Source organism: Manis pentadactyla, chromosome 14 (assembly GCF_030020395.1).
Source record: "Manis pentadactyla isolate mManPen7 chromosome 14, mManPen7.hap1, whole genome shotgun sequence".
Taxonomy (NCBI): Eukaryota; Metazoa; Chordata; class Mammalia; order Pholidota; family Manidae; genus Manis; species Manis pentadactyla.
The window spans coordinates 16,451,934-16,469,311 of NC_080032.1; the positions used below are offsets into that span (position 1 = coordinate 16,451,934).

The 17,378-nt window shown below is 32.6% G+C and overlaps 1 protein-coding gene across 4 annotated transcripts in view; it reads left to right on the forward strand.

Annotated features, from left to right (window-relative positions):
* Window positions 1-17,378, forward strand: part of TAOK3 (TAO kinase 3) — a 174,575-nt gene that overhangs the window by 87,655 nt on the left and 69,542 nt on the right. For all 4 annotated transcript variants that reach the window (XM_036929330.2, XM_036929331.2, XM_036929332.2 and 1 more), the window contains exons 3-8: window positions 3,849-4,057; window positions 8,030-8,101; window positions 8,498-8,599; window positions 12,559-12,604; window positions 13,467-13,563; window positions 16,354-16,467. In XM_036929330.2, coding sequence (XP_036785225.1) covers window positions 3,938-4,057; window positions 8,030-8,101; window positions 8,498-8,599; window positions 12,559-12,604; window positions 13,467-13,563; window positions 16,354-16,467 — 551 coding nt within the window. In that variant the 5' untranslated portion in view covers window positions 3,849-3,937. The remainder of the gene's footprint in view (window positions 1-3,848; window positions 4,058-8,029; window positions 8,102-8,497; window positions 8,600-12,558; window positions 12,605-13,466; window positions 13,564-16,353; window positions 16,468-17,378) is intronic.

Genomic DNA, 17,378 nt, shown 5'->3' on the forward strand with positions numbered 1-17,378 from the left:
TTTCTAAACAAAACTCAGTATTGAGTGTTCTGACCTCTGACACAATATCTTTCTTCATTTTATCTTTAATTCCTTTCACCATTATTTTGTGGTTTTTAATGTACAGGTCTTGCATATCCTTTGTCAGGTTTGTCCCTAAGTATTTCATATTTTTTATGCTATTATAAGTGATAATTTAAAGTTTTAATATTCATTTGTTCATATCTAGAAATAGAATTGAGTTTTATATATTGATCTTGTATTCTGCAACTTTGATTAACTAATTAGTATCTTTTTGTAGATTCCTTTGAATTTTCTACATAGGAGATTATGTTGTTTGTCAGTAAGAGTCTTACTTCTTCCTTTCCAATCATGATGCTTTTTTTTTTTTTTCTTTCCTTATTGCACTATAAGTGCAATAAAGGACATCCCACACAATGTTGAATAAAAGCATTGGGAGCAGATATTTTTGCCTTGTCCCTAATCTTAGGAGAAAGCATTTGGTCTTTCACCATTGCATTTGACACTAACTGTAAATATTTTATAGATTTCCTTTATCAGGTTGGGGATGTTACCTTCTTTTTCTAATTGGCGCAGAGTTTTTATCAGGAGTGAATTTTGGATTTTGTCAAACTTTTTTTCTGCATCATTAGAGATGAAAATCTGTCCTTTTTTCATATCGTTAATGTGGTAAATTACTTTGATTGATTTTTTAGTGTTAAACCAACCTTGCATTCCTGGGATAAAACCCCACTTAATCCTGATATACAACTGACCCTTGATAAACACATATTTTTTATGTTATATGTATTACACACTGTATTCTTATAATAAAGTAAGGTAGAGAAAAGAAAATGTTTTTCCAAATTGTCCCAAATCTCCAAAATAATTTCCAATATATCTATTGAAAAAAATCTGCATATAAATGGACCTGCACAGTTCAAACCCATGTTATTCAAAGGTCATTTGTATTATCCATTTTATACATTATTGAATTTTACTTGTTGTAATTTTGTTATGAATTTTTCCATCTATATTCATGAGTAATTTTGTTCTCTTGTTTGTTTTCTTTGTAATGTTAGTTATTTCTGGTAGTAGATAGTAAATCTAGTCCCTGTCACTCCAATTTGGCTGGAAGCAGAAGTCCATTCATTATATTTCTTAAGATAAAGAAGTTACTAATTGTAGGTAATCAAGCCTATTGATTTTAGTCTATGCCTTTTGCATCTATCTTGCTTAGTAATTAAATATTAACCTGAAATTTATTTTAGAAGTTTTTACAGACTCTTTTTTTTACATTTAAATATGTATTTATTTTGAAAATCATTGTAGTCTATAATATGCCATAATGATATATGTGTATCCTTCCAATGGTTTTCCATAGTACTTAGTTTTATTTAGATTAAAATCAAAATATTAAAAAATATGAAACATATTTTGATGACTGAAAAGATTTTTAGTTCTCATAAATTTAGTTTGTAGGTTTTTTTGTTTTTTCCTGAAGGCAATCTCATAATTTGCTTTGATTTAATCCATCGTTTCTCTTTTCTGCTTTCAAACATAAGCAATGAAGGCCATAGCACTTTGTGAACTTTGTGTACTTTGTCACCTGATTGACAAATTACCAGGTTTAAGTTACTTTTTTATAATATTAATACACTGACTTTAGGCTTGATTATTGGCATTCATGGTTTGGCATGATGACTGTCCAGGATTACAGGTGCAGTATTGTGGGGGAATCTTTTTTCCTAATTAAAACCTTCAGTGGCTCCCTGTTGTCTTCAGGATAAAGTTCAAATTCTTAATATGGTTTAAAAGGCTTAATGTGATTTTCCTTGGCTTAAGACTAACTTTATATTTTCTCCTTCCAACCCCACCATATATCCGTATTGAATGAATTACTTTTATTTTCTCTAAAAAGGCATGCTTTTTCATATCCAAGTAAAAAATAGACTGGGTCATCCTATTATATCCTTAAATTAAAATTTTTTGCTTTTTCCTCAAAAAATAATTAATTGTAACTATTTGCCATTTGTGTCATTGTAGTTTAATGCCTATCACCACATTTGACTCTCAGCTCTTTAAGGACAGGGACCACGTCCCATTCTATCTACAACACCTAGTTGTAGTGTCTGGCAAATAGTAGGCATTCAAAAATATCTCCTTGATTTTATTCAAGGAAAGAGTTCAGTGGATAGATGGATAGTTTGATTGATGACCCATATATGGTAATGATATAACTAGACTAACCATATGAAGTAATGTACATTGTCTCCTAAGACTGTCATGTCACAAGAGAAAAATGCCTCTTAACCACTCAGCTTTACTTCTTTAATGACCTCCTATTTCTCTTCTCCTTATGTGAAGCCCATTGACTCATGTTTTGCAAAATACAGTTGTATTGTCCAATAACCAAATTTCTAGTGTTGTTATCTAGTGGATCAAGGAAGAAACACAAACTATCTTGAGATAAGTTCAAATGTTGGAATAAATGATTCTTGAGTAGGGAATACTTACAGTAAAAAAAAAGTAGGTGGAAGTTAACATTTCAATATTTTTTGAAAATGAATTTAAAAATTCTATATCCAGTAAATGTAACTATTAACAACCAATATGTAAGCATGTCAAAATGACGTTCTTCCAATAATAGAAACTTTGAACTCAGAATACTTTGTATAGTAGCAAAATGACCTTTAAGTGAACACTTAGCATAGTTGCCTAATTATAGCAGTTTCTTTCAGTGGTTCGCAAACAGTTGTTAAATTACCTATTCTACTATATGTATATATTGCATATTAATTAAGAACATGGATTTTGCAGTTGGACTGGGTTTGGGTCCCATTTCTGACAAATACTTGTGTTCTGAACATAGGGAAGTAGTTTTGCCTCTCTATCTTAGATTGTTCTATAAAATCAAAATAACAGTAATGTTGCCAGATACATAGTAGTGCTTAGTAAATGTTAACTGTTATCATTTCAATATTACTTAGACCAAAATGCTTTTTATAACATATTTATTGACATGTATTTTTTACATACAATTTGCCCATTTAAAGTGTACAATTCAGTGGTTTTTAGTATATTAACAGTTGTGTAACCATCACCACAATCAATTTTAGAACACTTTGATTACCCTAAAAAGAAAGTCCATACCCTTTAGCTATCACTCCCAACCCTCCTCCATATAGTCATTTGTGACTGGCTTCCTTCCCTTAGCATAATAGTTATAATATTTATCCATGCTGTCACATGTATCAGAACTTCATTCCTTTTTATGCCTGAATGATATTCTATTGTATAGACATACCACATTTTGCTTATTTGTTCACCAAATGGACATTTGGGTTGTTCCCACCTTCCAGCTATTATGAATAATGTTACTAATAATATCCATGCACACGATTTCTTTTTATTTCTTTTGAGTATATACCAAGGAGTGGAATTGCTGGATTAAATAGTAACTATGTTTAAGTTTTTGATGAACTGCCAGTCGGTTTCCCAATATGGTTGCACTATTTTACATTCCCACCAGCAGTGTTGGAAGGTTCTGGTTTCTCTACATTCTTACCAATACTTATTATCTGACTTTTTGGAAGTAGCCATCCTAGTGAGTATAAAATGGTATCTCACTGTGGTTTTTATTTTTATTTCTCTAATGACTAATAATATGGAACATCTTTTCATGTGTTAAAGGCCACTGTGTATCTTTGAGGAAATGTCTATTCAGATCCTTTGCCCATTTTTCTTTTGGGTTATTTATCTTTTTATTATGAAGTTGTAAGACTAAGATGCTTTTTAATATTAATTTATATTGCCACCAATCAAAATAGTTTAGAAATAAGTTGATGTCAAACCTTATTTTTCTACAGGTACTAAAAATTTACCAAAAAAATATTGTCAATGAGAGATAAAGCTGACTGGGATATCAAAAGCAAAACACTTGCAAACACTGGTCATCATGCGTAAAGGGGTGCCAAAGGACCCAGAGATTGCTGATCTGTTCCACCGGGATGATCCTGAAGAACTTTTTATTGGTCTGCATGAAATTGGACATGGAAGTTTTGGGGCAGTTTATTTTGTAAGTAATTAAAAAGAATCATTTAAATCAAGTTAAGAAAGTTTGAATTCTGTACATTCTATTATTTGTAAGATATACTTGGTTTTATTGTTTATTTTACAAATTAAATGATATTTACAGTAGAAGCAAATAATCACTGCTGAAAACCCAGTCATGGAATTGTAGGCATTATTCAAGTCAGTGGTATCTATTATCAACTGACTCTGGTATCAATGTAGTACAAAAAAGTTTGTAAGCTTGCATTTGAGCCCTATGTATTTCCCATATATGCCACTCTCTTTTCTACCTCACGGACTTTATACAGGCTATTCCTCCCTCCTAGAAAACTCTGCACATTGCATCTCCATCCCTGTCTAACTCTGTTTATTCTACAGATTTCAATTTAAGGGTTACTTCCACAAGATAGCCTTTCCTATTCAACCCTCCAGCACTGAATTAAGACTTTCTTATGATCTCAAAACACCTTATGCTTGTACTTCATTGCATTTATCACAGTTGTAATTAAATAATTATGTATGAGTTTTTTTATTATATATGTCCCTCCCCCTAAATAAGAAACTTGATGAGGACAGGGATTACATCTGTCTATCTTATTCATTGTTATATCCCTAGTAACTAGTATAATGTCTGGCAATAGTAAGAATTCAATAAATGGTGGATAGATAGGTGGATAGATGCATGGATGGACCAGTGGACAGCTACTCAGACAGATGGACTGACAAAGATTTTTAGTGTCAAGTCAGTTGACATGTCATTTGAGGTTAAAGGATAGCTCCCAGGAGTCAGTTTGAATTCTAGGAACATGATTATCTTCAGATGAGAAGAATGAGAAACAACTAAGGTGTTAGTTTAGCTCATTCACCTGAAATTCATTACATAAAATATAATTCACTGATGTATTTATATAACCTTTGAAGTTTGCTCCATCAAAGTAACAAATACTTCCTTAAGTGTACTAGTCCATTAAAGCAAGTAGATTATAAGTACTAATTATTGCCTATTTTTCCTCCAAACCTGTTATCAAATAATTTTTTTTCTTAACCAGTATTTGACTTTTCCTTTGAAGTTGCGTTCTTCCATTTAGGTGAGGTTTCTCTGTTATTGTCCTTCCAAATGAGATTTTATTAATTGCATCTTCAGCTCATCTTATTTCTAGCCAAATCTTCAGCCTGGGTTTTCTCTGAATTCTTTCTCTTCCCTTTGTGTCTGCTCAGCACTACTACCACTTCTCCTCCTTCTCCCCACCATCTAATACTTGGCTCCCACTCAAGTACATTTTATCATTAAGTAACCTTCCATGACTGAAGAAGGTGCTTATTTTTTAGTTAATACTCCTATGTTAGTTTTGGGCTTAGGAAAAGTATTTAAAAGGCAGTCAAAGTCCTATCTTCCCCCTTCACATAGACTATTTTTTTAAAAAAGGATTCTTAAATTATAAATACATTATACATACAGAAGTGTACATAATACATACATACTTATATGGTAATATATAACTTGAATAATTAAAAGGTAAATCCCCTTTATAACCACCAGACAAGACAGGCCAAGAATATAATATTGCCAGCACCCCAAAAGCCCCTACTGTGTTAGCAGAGTCCACTCTCCTGAATTTTATGGTGATTATTTTCTTGTTTTTCATTATATGTCACCCAGTTACTTCTGCATCCTAAAAACATAATTTGGTTTTGCTTGATTTTAAACTTTTAAAACATAGAAACATTTTGCATATATTTGTTTGTTCTTCTCAGAGATACTTTTTTAGTTGTCTTTTCTTATTTTCCTTCTATCACTTTAGAACCTAATTCATCTTCTCAGAATCTTTTTGGCTAGAGTCAGAGGGCAGGTCCTCTTCTCTATAAAGCCTTCAGAGGCTCTCCTCTATTCTTCACCTAAGATCAAAATCCTTACTCTAGCCGATCTGCGAGGTCTTCCATGATGTGTTCTCTATCTATACCTGAACTATATTCCCTTCCATTCTCACTGCTCAGGCTCTGGTATAATAACTTTCTTTTGATCCATTACAGGATCTTTGCACAAATAATTTTTTTTCTTAACCAGTATTTGACTTTTCCGTTGAAGTTGCGTTCTTCCATTTAGGTGAGGTTGGTCACTCTTTAGCTCTCAGATGAAACATCATTTCTTCAGGAAAGCCTGGCCTGACCTGCCTAACTCACATCCCCCCATTTTGGGTTCTCAAAGTAACACACACCCTTCTTTATAACACATCACAGTTGCAATTTTACATTAGTTTGTTTTTATTTTAATTTGTTACTGTCTGTGTTACTGGAAGAGAGAGAGGTTCTGGGCAAATTTACTCACAGTTCTATCCCTAGCACTTAGCCCAACACCTGCACATTTTGAACACCTAATAAGTATTTGTTGAATGTATGAGTGAATTGTAAAGAACTGAGAGATGTACTGCTAATTACTGGTACTTTTCATGAGTCATTAAAACCTGAGTCCAGCAACCAACATTTTTATACCTAAACACTACGATTCTGTTAGACTCTGTAGTTTACAGCTTTTACACGCAATGATACAAGGAAATATGTTTAAAGTGAATTGTACCCTGGCCCAACTCTTGTAGAATCAATCAGCTGAGTATATTCAGAGAAAGTGGTAACTATTAATTTGATGAACTTTTTATCTGTGTTTCGAATTTACATAAGTAAATCAAAAATTAGCAGCATTAACTACTGAGATAGTAAGAAATTCTGTATTAAAAAAAAGGCTGAGCATGTTCATTTTTGTACTCATTTAAACACAACTATGAAGTTCCTATGTATCTAGTGTTGTCTTGTTGAACTCAGCATATAGTCTGTAATCTACCTAAAGCACATAATTTAGTTCTAGTCCTCTGGGTATAATTATAATTTTAGTTTTATAAATATAATTTTTAGTTTTCATTGAGACTTATTATCTAGGGCAAAAAGAAAAGTTGATATTTAATTTTTATATCTCTCTATAAACTAGCAAAAAGTTGACAACCCACATGTAGTTAGAAAATGGGTAAGAAAATATCAGAAACATGGTACTCAAATATTTTCTGAATCAATTGTCTTGCTTAATGCTATTGAGACCATTGAGACTGTTAGAAGGGTTAAGTATGAATGTAAGTTTCAAGAAGAAAACTTGAAATGTTTAGAGGTTATAATCATTCCTAATACAGTATGAAGCACTGGAAAGTGGAGCCCCCATTTATAGTTTCCTTTCTATGTACCAAAACTTTGTAAAACTGTTGAACCAGTGTGTTGTGTATCTGAAACCAATATAAGATTGTATATCAACAATACTTCAATAAAAATTTTTTAAAATTAAATACAGTTTAAAATCCATTTGCTCAGTCACTCTAACCACATTTCACATGCTATCATGTGTGATGTAAATATAGAACATTTCCAGCATCATGGAAAGTTCTATTGGATAGCACTGCTCTAGGGATTATCACTGCCATATATTCTGGTATAAATTCTTTCACAATTTTTTCTACATATATACTTAACATTATTACTGTTTTGCAAAAATAAGGTTATACTATACAGCTTTCTTTGGTCATAATTTTTACATCTTTCCATATTACTATATGTACATATAGAGTTCCTCGTTCTTTTCATTTTAACTCATGATTGTACCATATTTATTTACCTGGCTCTCCGCCAATGAATAATCTACATGGTGAAGCCCATATGGGTATTTTGGAAATTTGACTTGTTTCTGTTTGATTGGATATATTTTGTTAAATCCTAATCCTTTTTTATATTATAGTCTTTGCAGGCGTTAAGGTAGGGGTTAAGAGAAGCTACAACTTAAAATGGGGTGGAAATGTCTATCTAGCCTATCAAAAGTTGCAGCATCTTTAAAGTATGTAATAATGAAGTAGGAGAATGTTATTTAAAGTCTGTAGTCAGATATTTAAATTAAACTGGCTGAAACATCTTTTCCTCTTCTTTTTCTGTTCTCTTAACACAGGCCACAAATGCTCACACTAACGAGGTGGTGGCAGTTAAGAAAATGTCCTATAGTGGGAAGCAGGCACATGAGGTATGTTAAAGATAGTTGTATACCTAAACTGAAATAAACAAGTTAGTATGAAATTGACAGTAGAAATACAGTTCTTTAAATATTTCTTTATCAACAGTTCTTTTTTTTTCTCTTCTGTGGAGCATATAATAAACATGCCTAGTATTCTAGCTCCATCAACTATTTTGTGGAATATAACATGGGTTAGTATAATGGACTTAGTATAATATGGTGATGGATTTACATTTACGTGTAGTAAAAGCTAAAGAAATAGCAGTTTAAATAACTTATTCATTAAACATTCACTTTGTCCATTTCAACTAATTTTTAAAAATTATATATGTATACTTGATAATACTTGATCATAAACTTATTTCCAGTTTAAAAATTAAAATGTTTTCTTTCTGACTTTGATAGAAATGGCAAGATATTCTTAAGGAAGTCAAATTTTTACGACAATTGAAGCATCCTAATACCATTGAGTACAAAGGTTGTTACTTGAAAGAGCACACTGCTTGGGTAAGTTAAAGGACTATTATCTATTTTTAATTAAAATTTTTTTCTTTTTTTTCCATTATCTCTGTTATCTAAAATTTTCAGTCCCATTTCTGTCAAATTTGACTTTTGTTACCAGTATTTAATATTTCTTAATACCTCAGATGGTATTAAGAGGTATGGTATACATTCTGTAAGATTAAATATGACATCTAGCCTATGGGAGATTTTATTCCATAAAAGCTCAACTAAGAGATAGTGGAAAGTTAACATCATTTTATAATGATTTATTTGCAAAAGGAAGAGGTAGACCCTTTTATTCCCATCCTAGAATTTTTATCTATGTCATTTCTATTCCCCACTCTAATACCCCCCAAATTTTGGAATTCTGCTTGATATTACCAACACTGTCTTAAGTTTTACCAAACAGGGACCAGGATATGATTTAAATGAAACAGTATTTTGTTACACTCTTCTTTTTAGTATATTTTTACATGATTGTGTTTCTGTTTTTAGTTTAGCACATTAAGTACCATTGAGTACATGAAAATGCTATATTTTGTACTTCATCAGATTGCACATTCCAATTTAAAGTCCAACTTAACTATCATTTATTGAGTACTTACCATGTACAAGTCCTTTCCTGATCTCCCATTAGGGAATAAAATTTTTGTTCCCACCCAGATAGACTGTCAAACAGTATACTTAAACAAAAACATTTCTGTTAAAGCAACTCTTAGAATATCTAGAGCCATTGCTTCTGTTCTGAATGGAAGAAATTAATCAGAGGAGTATCTCCTCTGGAAATCAGTTCTCTGGCAATCTCAGCTGCATTGAAGGAGTCAAGAAAGGGATTTGGAGCAGGCAGAATAAATGTTACAAAATCAAGTGCTAAATCTCATACCTTTCAAGTCTTCAGAAAATCATTTGAGCACTTATTTAAAGCCTATTTACTCTTAGATTACATAGAGTGCTAATAAGCTTGGTTAACTGGTCTTTGTCTACAACAGATTTGATAGGCTAATTAGAAGGAGCTCATAGAATTAAGCTGCTGGAGATGTGTGTACAAACAGCCACGAGACCAATTTGACCACAAGGAAGAATTCAGGGAAGTTAGAAAGCAGACCTTATGATGTAAAAGCAAAGTAACCTAAGCTGTTTAATGTCAGGAGCAAAGAAGAAACCACAGCTAAGGTGCCCTTGTGTTATGGAATAACAAGGAAAAGGGTATTTGTGACAAAAATAGAGTTAACATGTAATTTTAAAAATAGAAACATAGCTATAAACATATTCACTCCATTTGATTTTTTTTTTTTTTTATATAATTATTTTTTATTGAAGGGTAGTTGATGCACAGTATTACATTACATTAGTTTCAAGTGTACAACACAGTGATAAAACATTTATATACATAATTCTAGGTTCCAGCTATCCCCCTACCAAGCTGTTACAATATCTTGACTATATTCCTTACGCTATACATTACATCCCGGTTACTTATTTATTTTACCATTGAAAGTCTGTCCTTTTTTTTTGTGTGTGTGTGTGTGGGCATCTCTCATATTTATTGATCAAATGGTTGTTAACGACAATAAAATTCTGTATAGGGGAGTCAATGCTCAATGCACAATCACTAATCCACCCCAAGCCTAATTTTCATCAGTCTCCAATCTTCTGAGGCATAACAAACAAGTTCTTACATGGAGAACAAATTCTTACATAATGAATAAGTTACATAGTGGACAGTACAAGGGCAGCCATCACAGAAACTTTCGGTTTTGCTCATGCATTATGAACTATAAACAGTCAGTTCAAATATGAATACTCATTTGGTTTTTTTTTTTTTTTTTTATTAATAATTATTTTTTATTGAAGGGTAGTTGACACACAGTATTACATTACATGAGTTTCAAGTGTACAACACAGTGGTAGAACATTTATATACATAATTCTACGTTCCAGCTATCACCCTACCAGGCTGTTACAATATCTTGACTATATTCCTTATGCTATACCTTACATCCCGGTTACTAATTTATTTTACCATTGGAAGTCTGTCCTTTTTTTTTTTTTTTTTTTTGTGTGAGGGCATCTCTCATATTTATTGATCAAATGGTTGTTAACGACAATAAAATTCTGTATAGGGGAGTCAATGCTCAATGCACAATCATTATTCCACCCCAAGCCTAATTTTTGTCAGTCTCCAATCTTCTGATCACTCCATTTGATTTTAAATTTCTATGTTCAAACTCCATATATTCAGCTTAAGGAAGTTATGTATGCATATTAATTTACCCAATTTAAGAAATTAGAAAAGTACAATTGAGAATTGTATTCCCATCAAAATTGATTAAAGAAAAAAATAGTGTTTATTTGTCAATTATATCTCAGTAAAGTTGGAAAAAAATAGAACATATAAAAGCCTATGTTCAAACGGCAGCAGAATCGCAGAACCCGAGAATGGACTAATAATTACCAAAGGGAAAGGGACTGGGGAGGATGGGAGGGAAGGGAGGGACAAGGGGGGGGAAAAAGAAAGGGGGCATTACGATTAGCACCTATAGTGTGTGGGGGGCATGGGGAGGGCTGTGCAACACAGAGAAGACAAGTAGTGATTTTACAGCATCTTACTATGCAGATGGACAGTGACTGTGAAGGGGTATGTGGGGGGGACTTGGTGAAGGGGGGAGCCTAGTAAACATAATGTTCTTCATGTAATTGTAGATTAATGATACCAAAAAAGAAAAGCCTGTGTTCAGTATAATATTCACTTATGTGGAATCTTTCATTTCACAATAAGAAATAAAATATTTCTGAATCTGCTCATTTTTAATGTCCAGCAGAAAGCTATAATAAAGTTTCTAATCTTTAAACTTCTAAGCTTTTCATATTGCTTTAAATCCCAGTAATGGACATTTTTTAAATAAATATGTTATATATAAATTTAATTACATATATACATAATAAATTTAACAATTTAGATATATAAATATATATTTTATACCTTGCATTGCTGAAATAATATAATATTAATATTATATTCTTCTAAACTATTCCAGTAATATTTATGTAATATATAAATGTTTTTACATTAGTTTTCTTAAATGAAAGAAACCAGTATGTTAATAGTGGCTATGTCTAGTTGATTATAAGAAATTTGTATTTCATAATGGGGCTTTTCAGAGTAACAAAGTAATAGTTTGTAGGAGTGTGTGTGCTTGTGTCTATGGTGGGGGTGGGAGATTGATCACTGAGCACTCACATTCCTGACTTTAATAAAGAGTAGTCTGGGACACCCCAAAACCTAAGATGAGAGTAAAAGAAAGAATTTTCTCATTTTTGCTTTTAAGAAGCCTCCCAAGATTGTAACACAATAAATATCACTATTTTAATAATATTGTTCTAGAAATATTTTAGGATATAAATTTAAATATCCATCTCTCAATGATTCAAACTAATATAATGATACATAGCAGTCTACATCTTTAGATTGAGTTCTAAACAATATTTTCTTGTTTGGAACTTTTTAAAAGTAAAAATAAGGAACTTACTACTTCTTGGTTTGCTTTATTTAACTAGTATTTCCCAGTATAGATTTTACTGTCTTATGAATTTGGTTGTCGCCTTCCAAGTTACAAAATTTATTTTATAGTGAAAGTTAGATGCTTAAATCCTTTTGAAACAAGGTGGCATGAATATTTATAAATAAATAAATTGGCAATCTCAGTTTGACTATTTACAGTAACTATTTCCATATCCAGTCCCTTTATAGTCTTAGACCAATTCCAATTCCAACTAGAAAATAACAAAAACAGATGACAAATATTATAAAAATCAATTATTGCCAGATAACCAAAATTTAATCCAGGTTCAGGAAGGTCAGAATCTTTATTCTAATGTTCTTAGTTCCTTGGTTAGTTTGTTGATTTTAGCAGTTTCTTATTAACCTTCATTATTCTGGTCATTATTTTAATCTTTTACAGTTGGTGATGGAATATTGCTTAGGATCAGCATCCGATTTGTTAGAAGGTAAGAATAGAGCACTATCCCTCCCTTTCTCTTTTACCTTGACCCAAATGTCATCGACTCCTCTACTAAAGAACAGTTTGGACAAACTAAATGGATGATGACTTAGACTTAGGAATTGTGCGGATAAGCTATGCAAACTTTCTCTCTGCAGTTAATGAAAGGATCTCTGTAAGGATTAGTAGCTCTCCTGCTGTTTTGTTTCCTGGCCCACCCAGGGCAGGTACTACTAAAATGTTTGGCTAATATGATATAATATATGCAGCCAAAAACATCAAATTCATATATGTTATATTGAATTTAAGCCTTTCAAATATCCTGATTCACCTAGTTCTCTTCTGCAAATGTGTTATAGCCAGAGGCTATGTTAAAATTTTACAGTTAAAAAAACTTTCTTATATCATCCTTGATCTCTGAATAGAAATTGCTTATTAGCTGCTTTCACAAATAATGAAAACCTGTAGTTAGAAGAGGTAATTATAGATGGCTTTGTGGCAGAAGAGAATAATGCAACCTAAAACACTCTAGGCATTTAAAACTTCGGAAGGGACCTGGCTGATTGGAATCAGGGTGGCTTTGACTTGCAACTGACAAGTAAATCAGTTCATTACAATGAATATTAGGCTTTACTTGTTTTATTTTGTTTTGAGGAGTTTTTTTTGTTTGTTTTTATACTTGGGTTTCCTATTATCTGGACATTTATTGCTGTTCTAAAGAAAATCTATATCCTGTCTATTTAGGTGAATGTGTTCCCAAATTGTCATTTGAAAAAGTTTATAATTCAGTCTGGTATAGCTGTATAAGATAATAAAGAGAGGAAATAAAACTGATCATCTACTCACGAATTATTTTTTTCCTTCCTCAGTTCATAAGAAACCACTTCAAGAAGTGGAGATCGCTGCCATCACTCACGGTGCTTTGCAGGGGCTAGCCTACCTGCATTCTCATGCATTGATTCATAGGTAAGATTAGAAGCCAGTTACATTTTCATTTCAGTTACAGAACTATCTATTCAAGGTACCTTGAAAATTAGTGCATGCTCCAATTTTTAGGGTGCCTGAGGATTTATAGGAAGCAAAAGATTGCTGCTGCTTCTGGATGTAGGGAGTAAAGCCAGAATTTAGCTCCTGTCTCTTGGTCTCTTCCAAATATACAGTCTTACATCACTTCTGTTCCATAGGTAACTATTCACCAGGCAAGGTTTTGCAGGAAAATCTGAGCAAGGGCCTAGCAACCTTTGATACTGTGCCAAGAAGAGAAAAGAAAATTATTTATTTTGCATGTATTTATCTCCCCTGAATTTCTCCTCCCTTTCCTATACAAGTAACAAGTCGGTGTTATAGAAATATATACTGTTTTATCACTTTTAAATGTTTGTATTTCTTTTTTTTTCATTAATCTACAATTACATGAGGAACATTATGTTTACTAGACTCCCCCCATCACCAGGTTCCCCCCACATACCCCATTGCAGTCACTGTCCATCAGCATAGTAAGATGCTGTCGAATCACTACTTGTCTTCTCTGTGTTGTACAGCCCTCCCCAGGCCCCCACACACATTATACATGCTAATCACAATGCCCCCTTTCTTTCCCCCCCCATTATCTCTCCCTTCCCACCCCTCCTCCCCAGACCCTTCCCCTTTGGTAACTGTTAGTCCATTCTTGGGTTCTGTGATTCCACTGCTGTTTTGCTCCTTCAGTTTTTTCTTTGTTCTTATACTCCACAGATGAGTGAAATCATTTGATACTTGTCTTTCTTCACCTGGCTTATAAAATGTTTTGTATTTCTATAGTCCATATAGATATTTAGGAAGGTATTGTCTTTATTTTGGCAGATGAAGAAACTGGCACTCAGAAAGATTTAAATAAATTTTCCATGGTTTCACAGCTTTTATATAATAAAGATGAAATTAAAATTTCCCACTATGTAGTCCAAGGCTTTCCTCTACCTTATATTTTCTCAACCACAACCTCACTCTCCTCTTTACAACCTACTCTCTACCACTAATTTCTCCTAGACAAAGATGTTATTATTTAATCTTTCCTTCTCTCAGTAAAGAACTTCTAGTACAGTTATTTTAATGAATGGTGGCAGAAGTAGTGGGATATAAGGCAGGTATAAGGGATCTTTGAGAGCTGAAAAACAAAAGAAAATACTGACATTTACTAAGAAGAAATGAAACTATTAGGTCATAGGTTCCCCTTGTGCTCCTTCTGTTTTAATCACCCCAGAGTAGACATCACCAGTTTACTGGTACCACAAAAGCAGAACTTCCTCAAGATAGGCAGACCCCAAAATTCCTGCTGTGAATTTGGTTTGTTTGTGAGAACAAAGAATGAACCTAACCATGACTAATAAATGTTGATAAGATAAATCTAACCATAATGTGTATGGATTTGACGTTTTTGAAAAATATATCCCTTTGGTACCAAGATGTCATTACTGAATGCCAACTTGTTTATGATGACTTGCCTGCTCTTAATTTAAAGCCACAGTTCAGTTTTTTATGCCTTTGTTTCACAAATCTGTACATTAATTTAATATTTTGTTCTATATTATACTTTATCTTAATATGTAAAAGAAGTTAGAAATATATTTTAAAGAATATTCTTTATTTTAGAATAAATGCCATGTCTCAGATTTTTATTATTTTGGTTTAAAAAGCGAAACCATGTTCTAACTGAAGATAATAGATAAAAGGTATTTTTCTGTTGTAAGAGAAATAAACAATGCTTTTTTTAGTTCTCTCTGCAAATGCCTAATGTCATCATGAGGAAAGAAACTGAATTTTCAAGGGAAGACTTTTGGAAATTACTGTTTGGGGAAGCATTTGAGCTTTATCATTTTCAACTTGACAGAAATTTTCCTCATTCTCTCTGCTTTGTTTTTCCACTGCCCATCAACTTAAAATTCTTGGTTCCTAATACTCATTACACTTCATGCCTTTTTAAAAGAAAATAGGAGTACATCTACATCTCATCTAAATTATCATACTAAAGAATGAATTTTTTTAATTATATTAAAAAAATTTTTTGATGCATAAAACATATAATAGCTTTAGTTGTATCCACTTGAAATTCTTTGTAGTAATACAATAAAAATGCAATTTCCTAACCCCTAATCCTTGTTTGTTTTGATCTTTCAGGGTCTTCTTTTTACTGTACAGTGTTATTTTTAAAATAACACCTTCTATATAACATGTACCCTCAAATGCCTTAGAGTTGCAGTTACAATTAAAGGCAGAGAGAAAGGGTCACAGGCAAGAAAGAAAAGGTATGTGTGTAGCTGAGGTGTATTGGTAGGTAGATAATACAGAGTCATTGAGTCCTTGAAGGTTTGTTTAGACTCCAAAAATGTAATGTAATTTGGAAGAGAAACAAGGCAGTTACAAATGGCATCAATTTTCTCAGCACAAGGAATACTATTGGTGACTAGATTTAGCATCTAAGAATATGCTTTGTAAGTGTAGCAACTGAATAGTTTCCTTGTCTGCCATGTCTGCCTTTTTTCTCATTGCATTCCCTCCCTCTGAAGAAAGCTCTTCCTTTTAGTAATTACTATGACCTACCTGTATGTACACCCAGGAATCTGGGCCCCCTTACAACATGCAGTAATTATTAAATCCCCTTCTGGCTATCTGAGCAAGGTTTTTCTTAATAAACTTTTTGTGTTACTAATTGCATGCCCTGACCTATTACATAATCAGAATTGAAAAGTAATTTTCTAACCTCTGATTTTTTTCCTATAGGGATATTAAAGCAGGAAATATTCTTCTAACTGAGCCAGGTCAGGTGAAACTAGCTGATTTTGGATCTGCCTCAATGGCTTCTCCTGCCAACTCCTTCGTGGGCACACCTTATTGGTATGTAGAATGAGAAAACATGACATAGTTTTAAAATACACATACACCAAAAAGATGGGGACTCATAGCATGCGGTTTGGTTTGGTTTTCTGACAAAGTCTCACCATACCTCACATGATATTTCACTAAAGAAGGACAGAGAGCTCACTAGCAGAAAAGAAACACTGACTTCGTATAAAATTTCCAATGACTTTAAATTGTCTAAATAAGATTGATGTCACTGTGTGTAAACTGAGCAGGATTATCAACTCACTGAACCAAGCGCAGGTTTTAGATTTCATTTGAAGTTTTTGAACTTTTTTCTTGAGGCAGAGTCTTTAAGCAAGGAAGAGGTAGTTTCTTTAACTTTCTCTAACTAGCCAACCAGCATAAATATTACCTATCAGTGAAAGAAATACAGGTTCTTGTTTTTGTGGGGACCTCTGCTACCTTGGTTCGCTTGTCATTCTGGCATAGTTTTCTTTCCTTCTTTTTATAGGTACATTGGAATTTCATTGTACCTTGGAGAATGACTTATATCCCTGAAATTACTTACCTACCAAAAAAATCAGCTAGTATTTGATTTTTTTCCATCATCATCATCAAATAGCATTTATTAGGCAACCATTTATACACTAATAGAGAACGAAGCATATTAAACTGATATAGGCCCTGCCCTCCTAATGAAAATCCATTATGGACAAACAAAATAATATCTATTACTATAACCTGTTTGTTTTTTAAGTTGCAATATCTTTGAAATATCTGATTCTATTGCTTTATATAGTACTAAAAATTATGTTCCATGTTATTTAAAGTAATTCATTTCAGTGTTTCATACATGTCAATTCTTTACAAATCTCTCTGAGGTACCAACAAGAATTCTTTCAATGTTACAGGTAAAGAAAGTGATACACAGAAAGGTTAAGGAA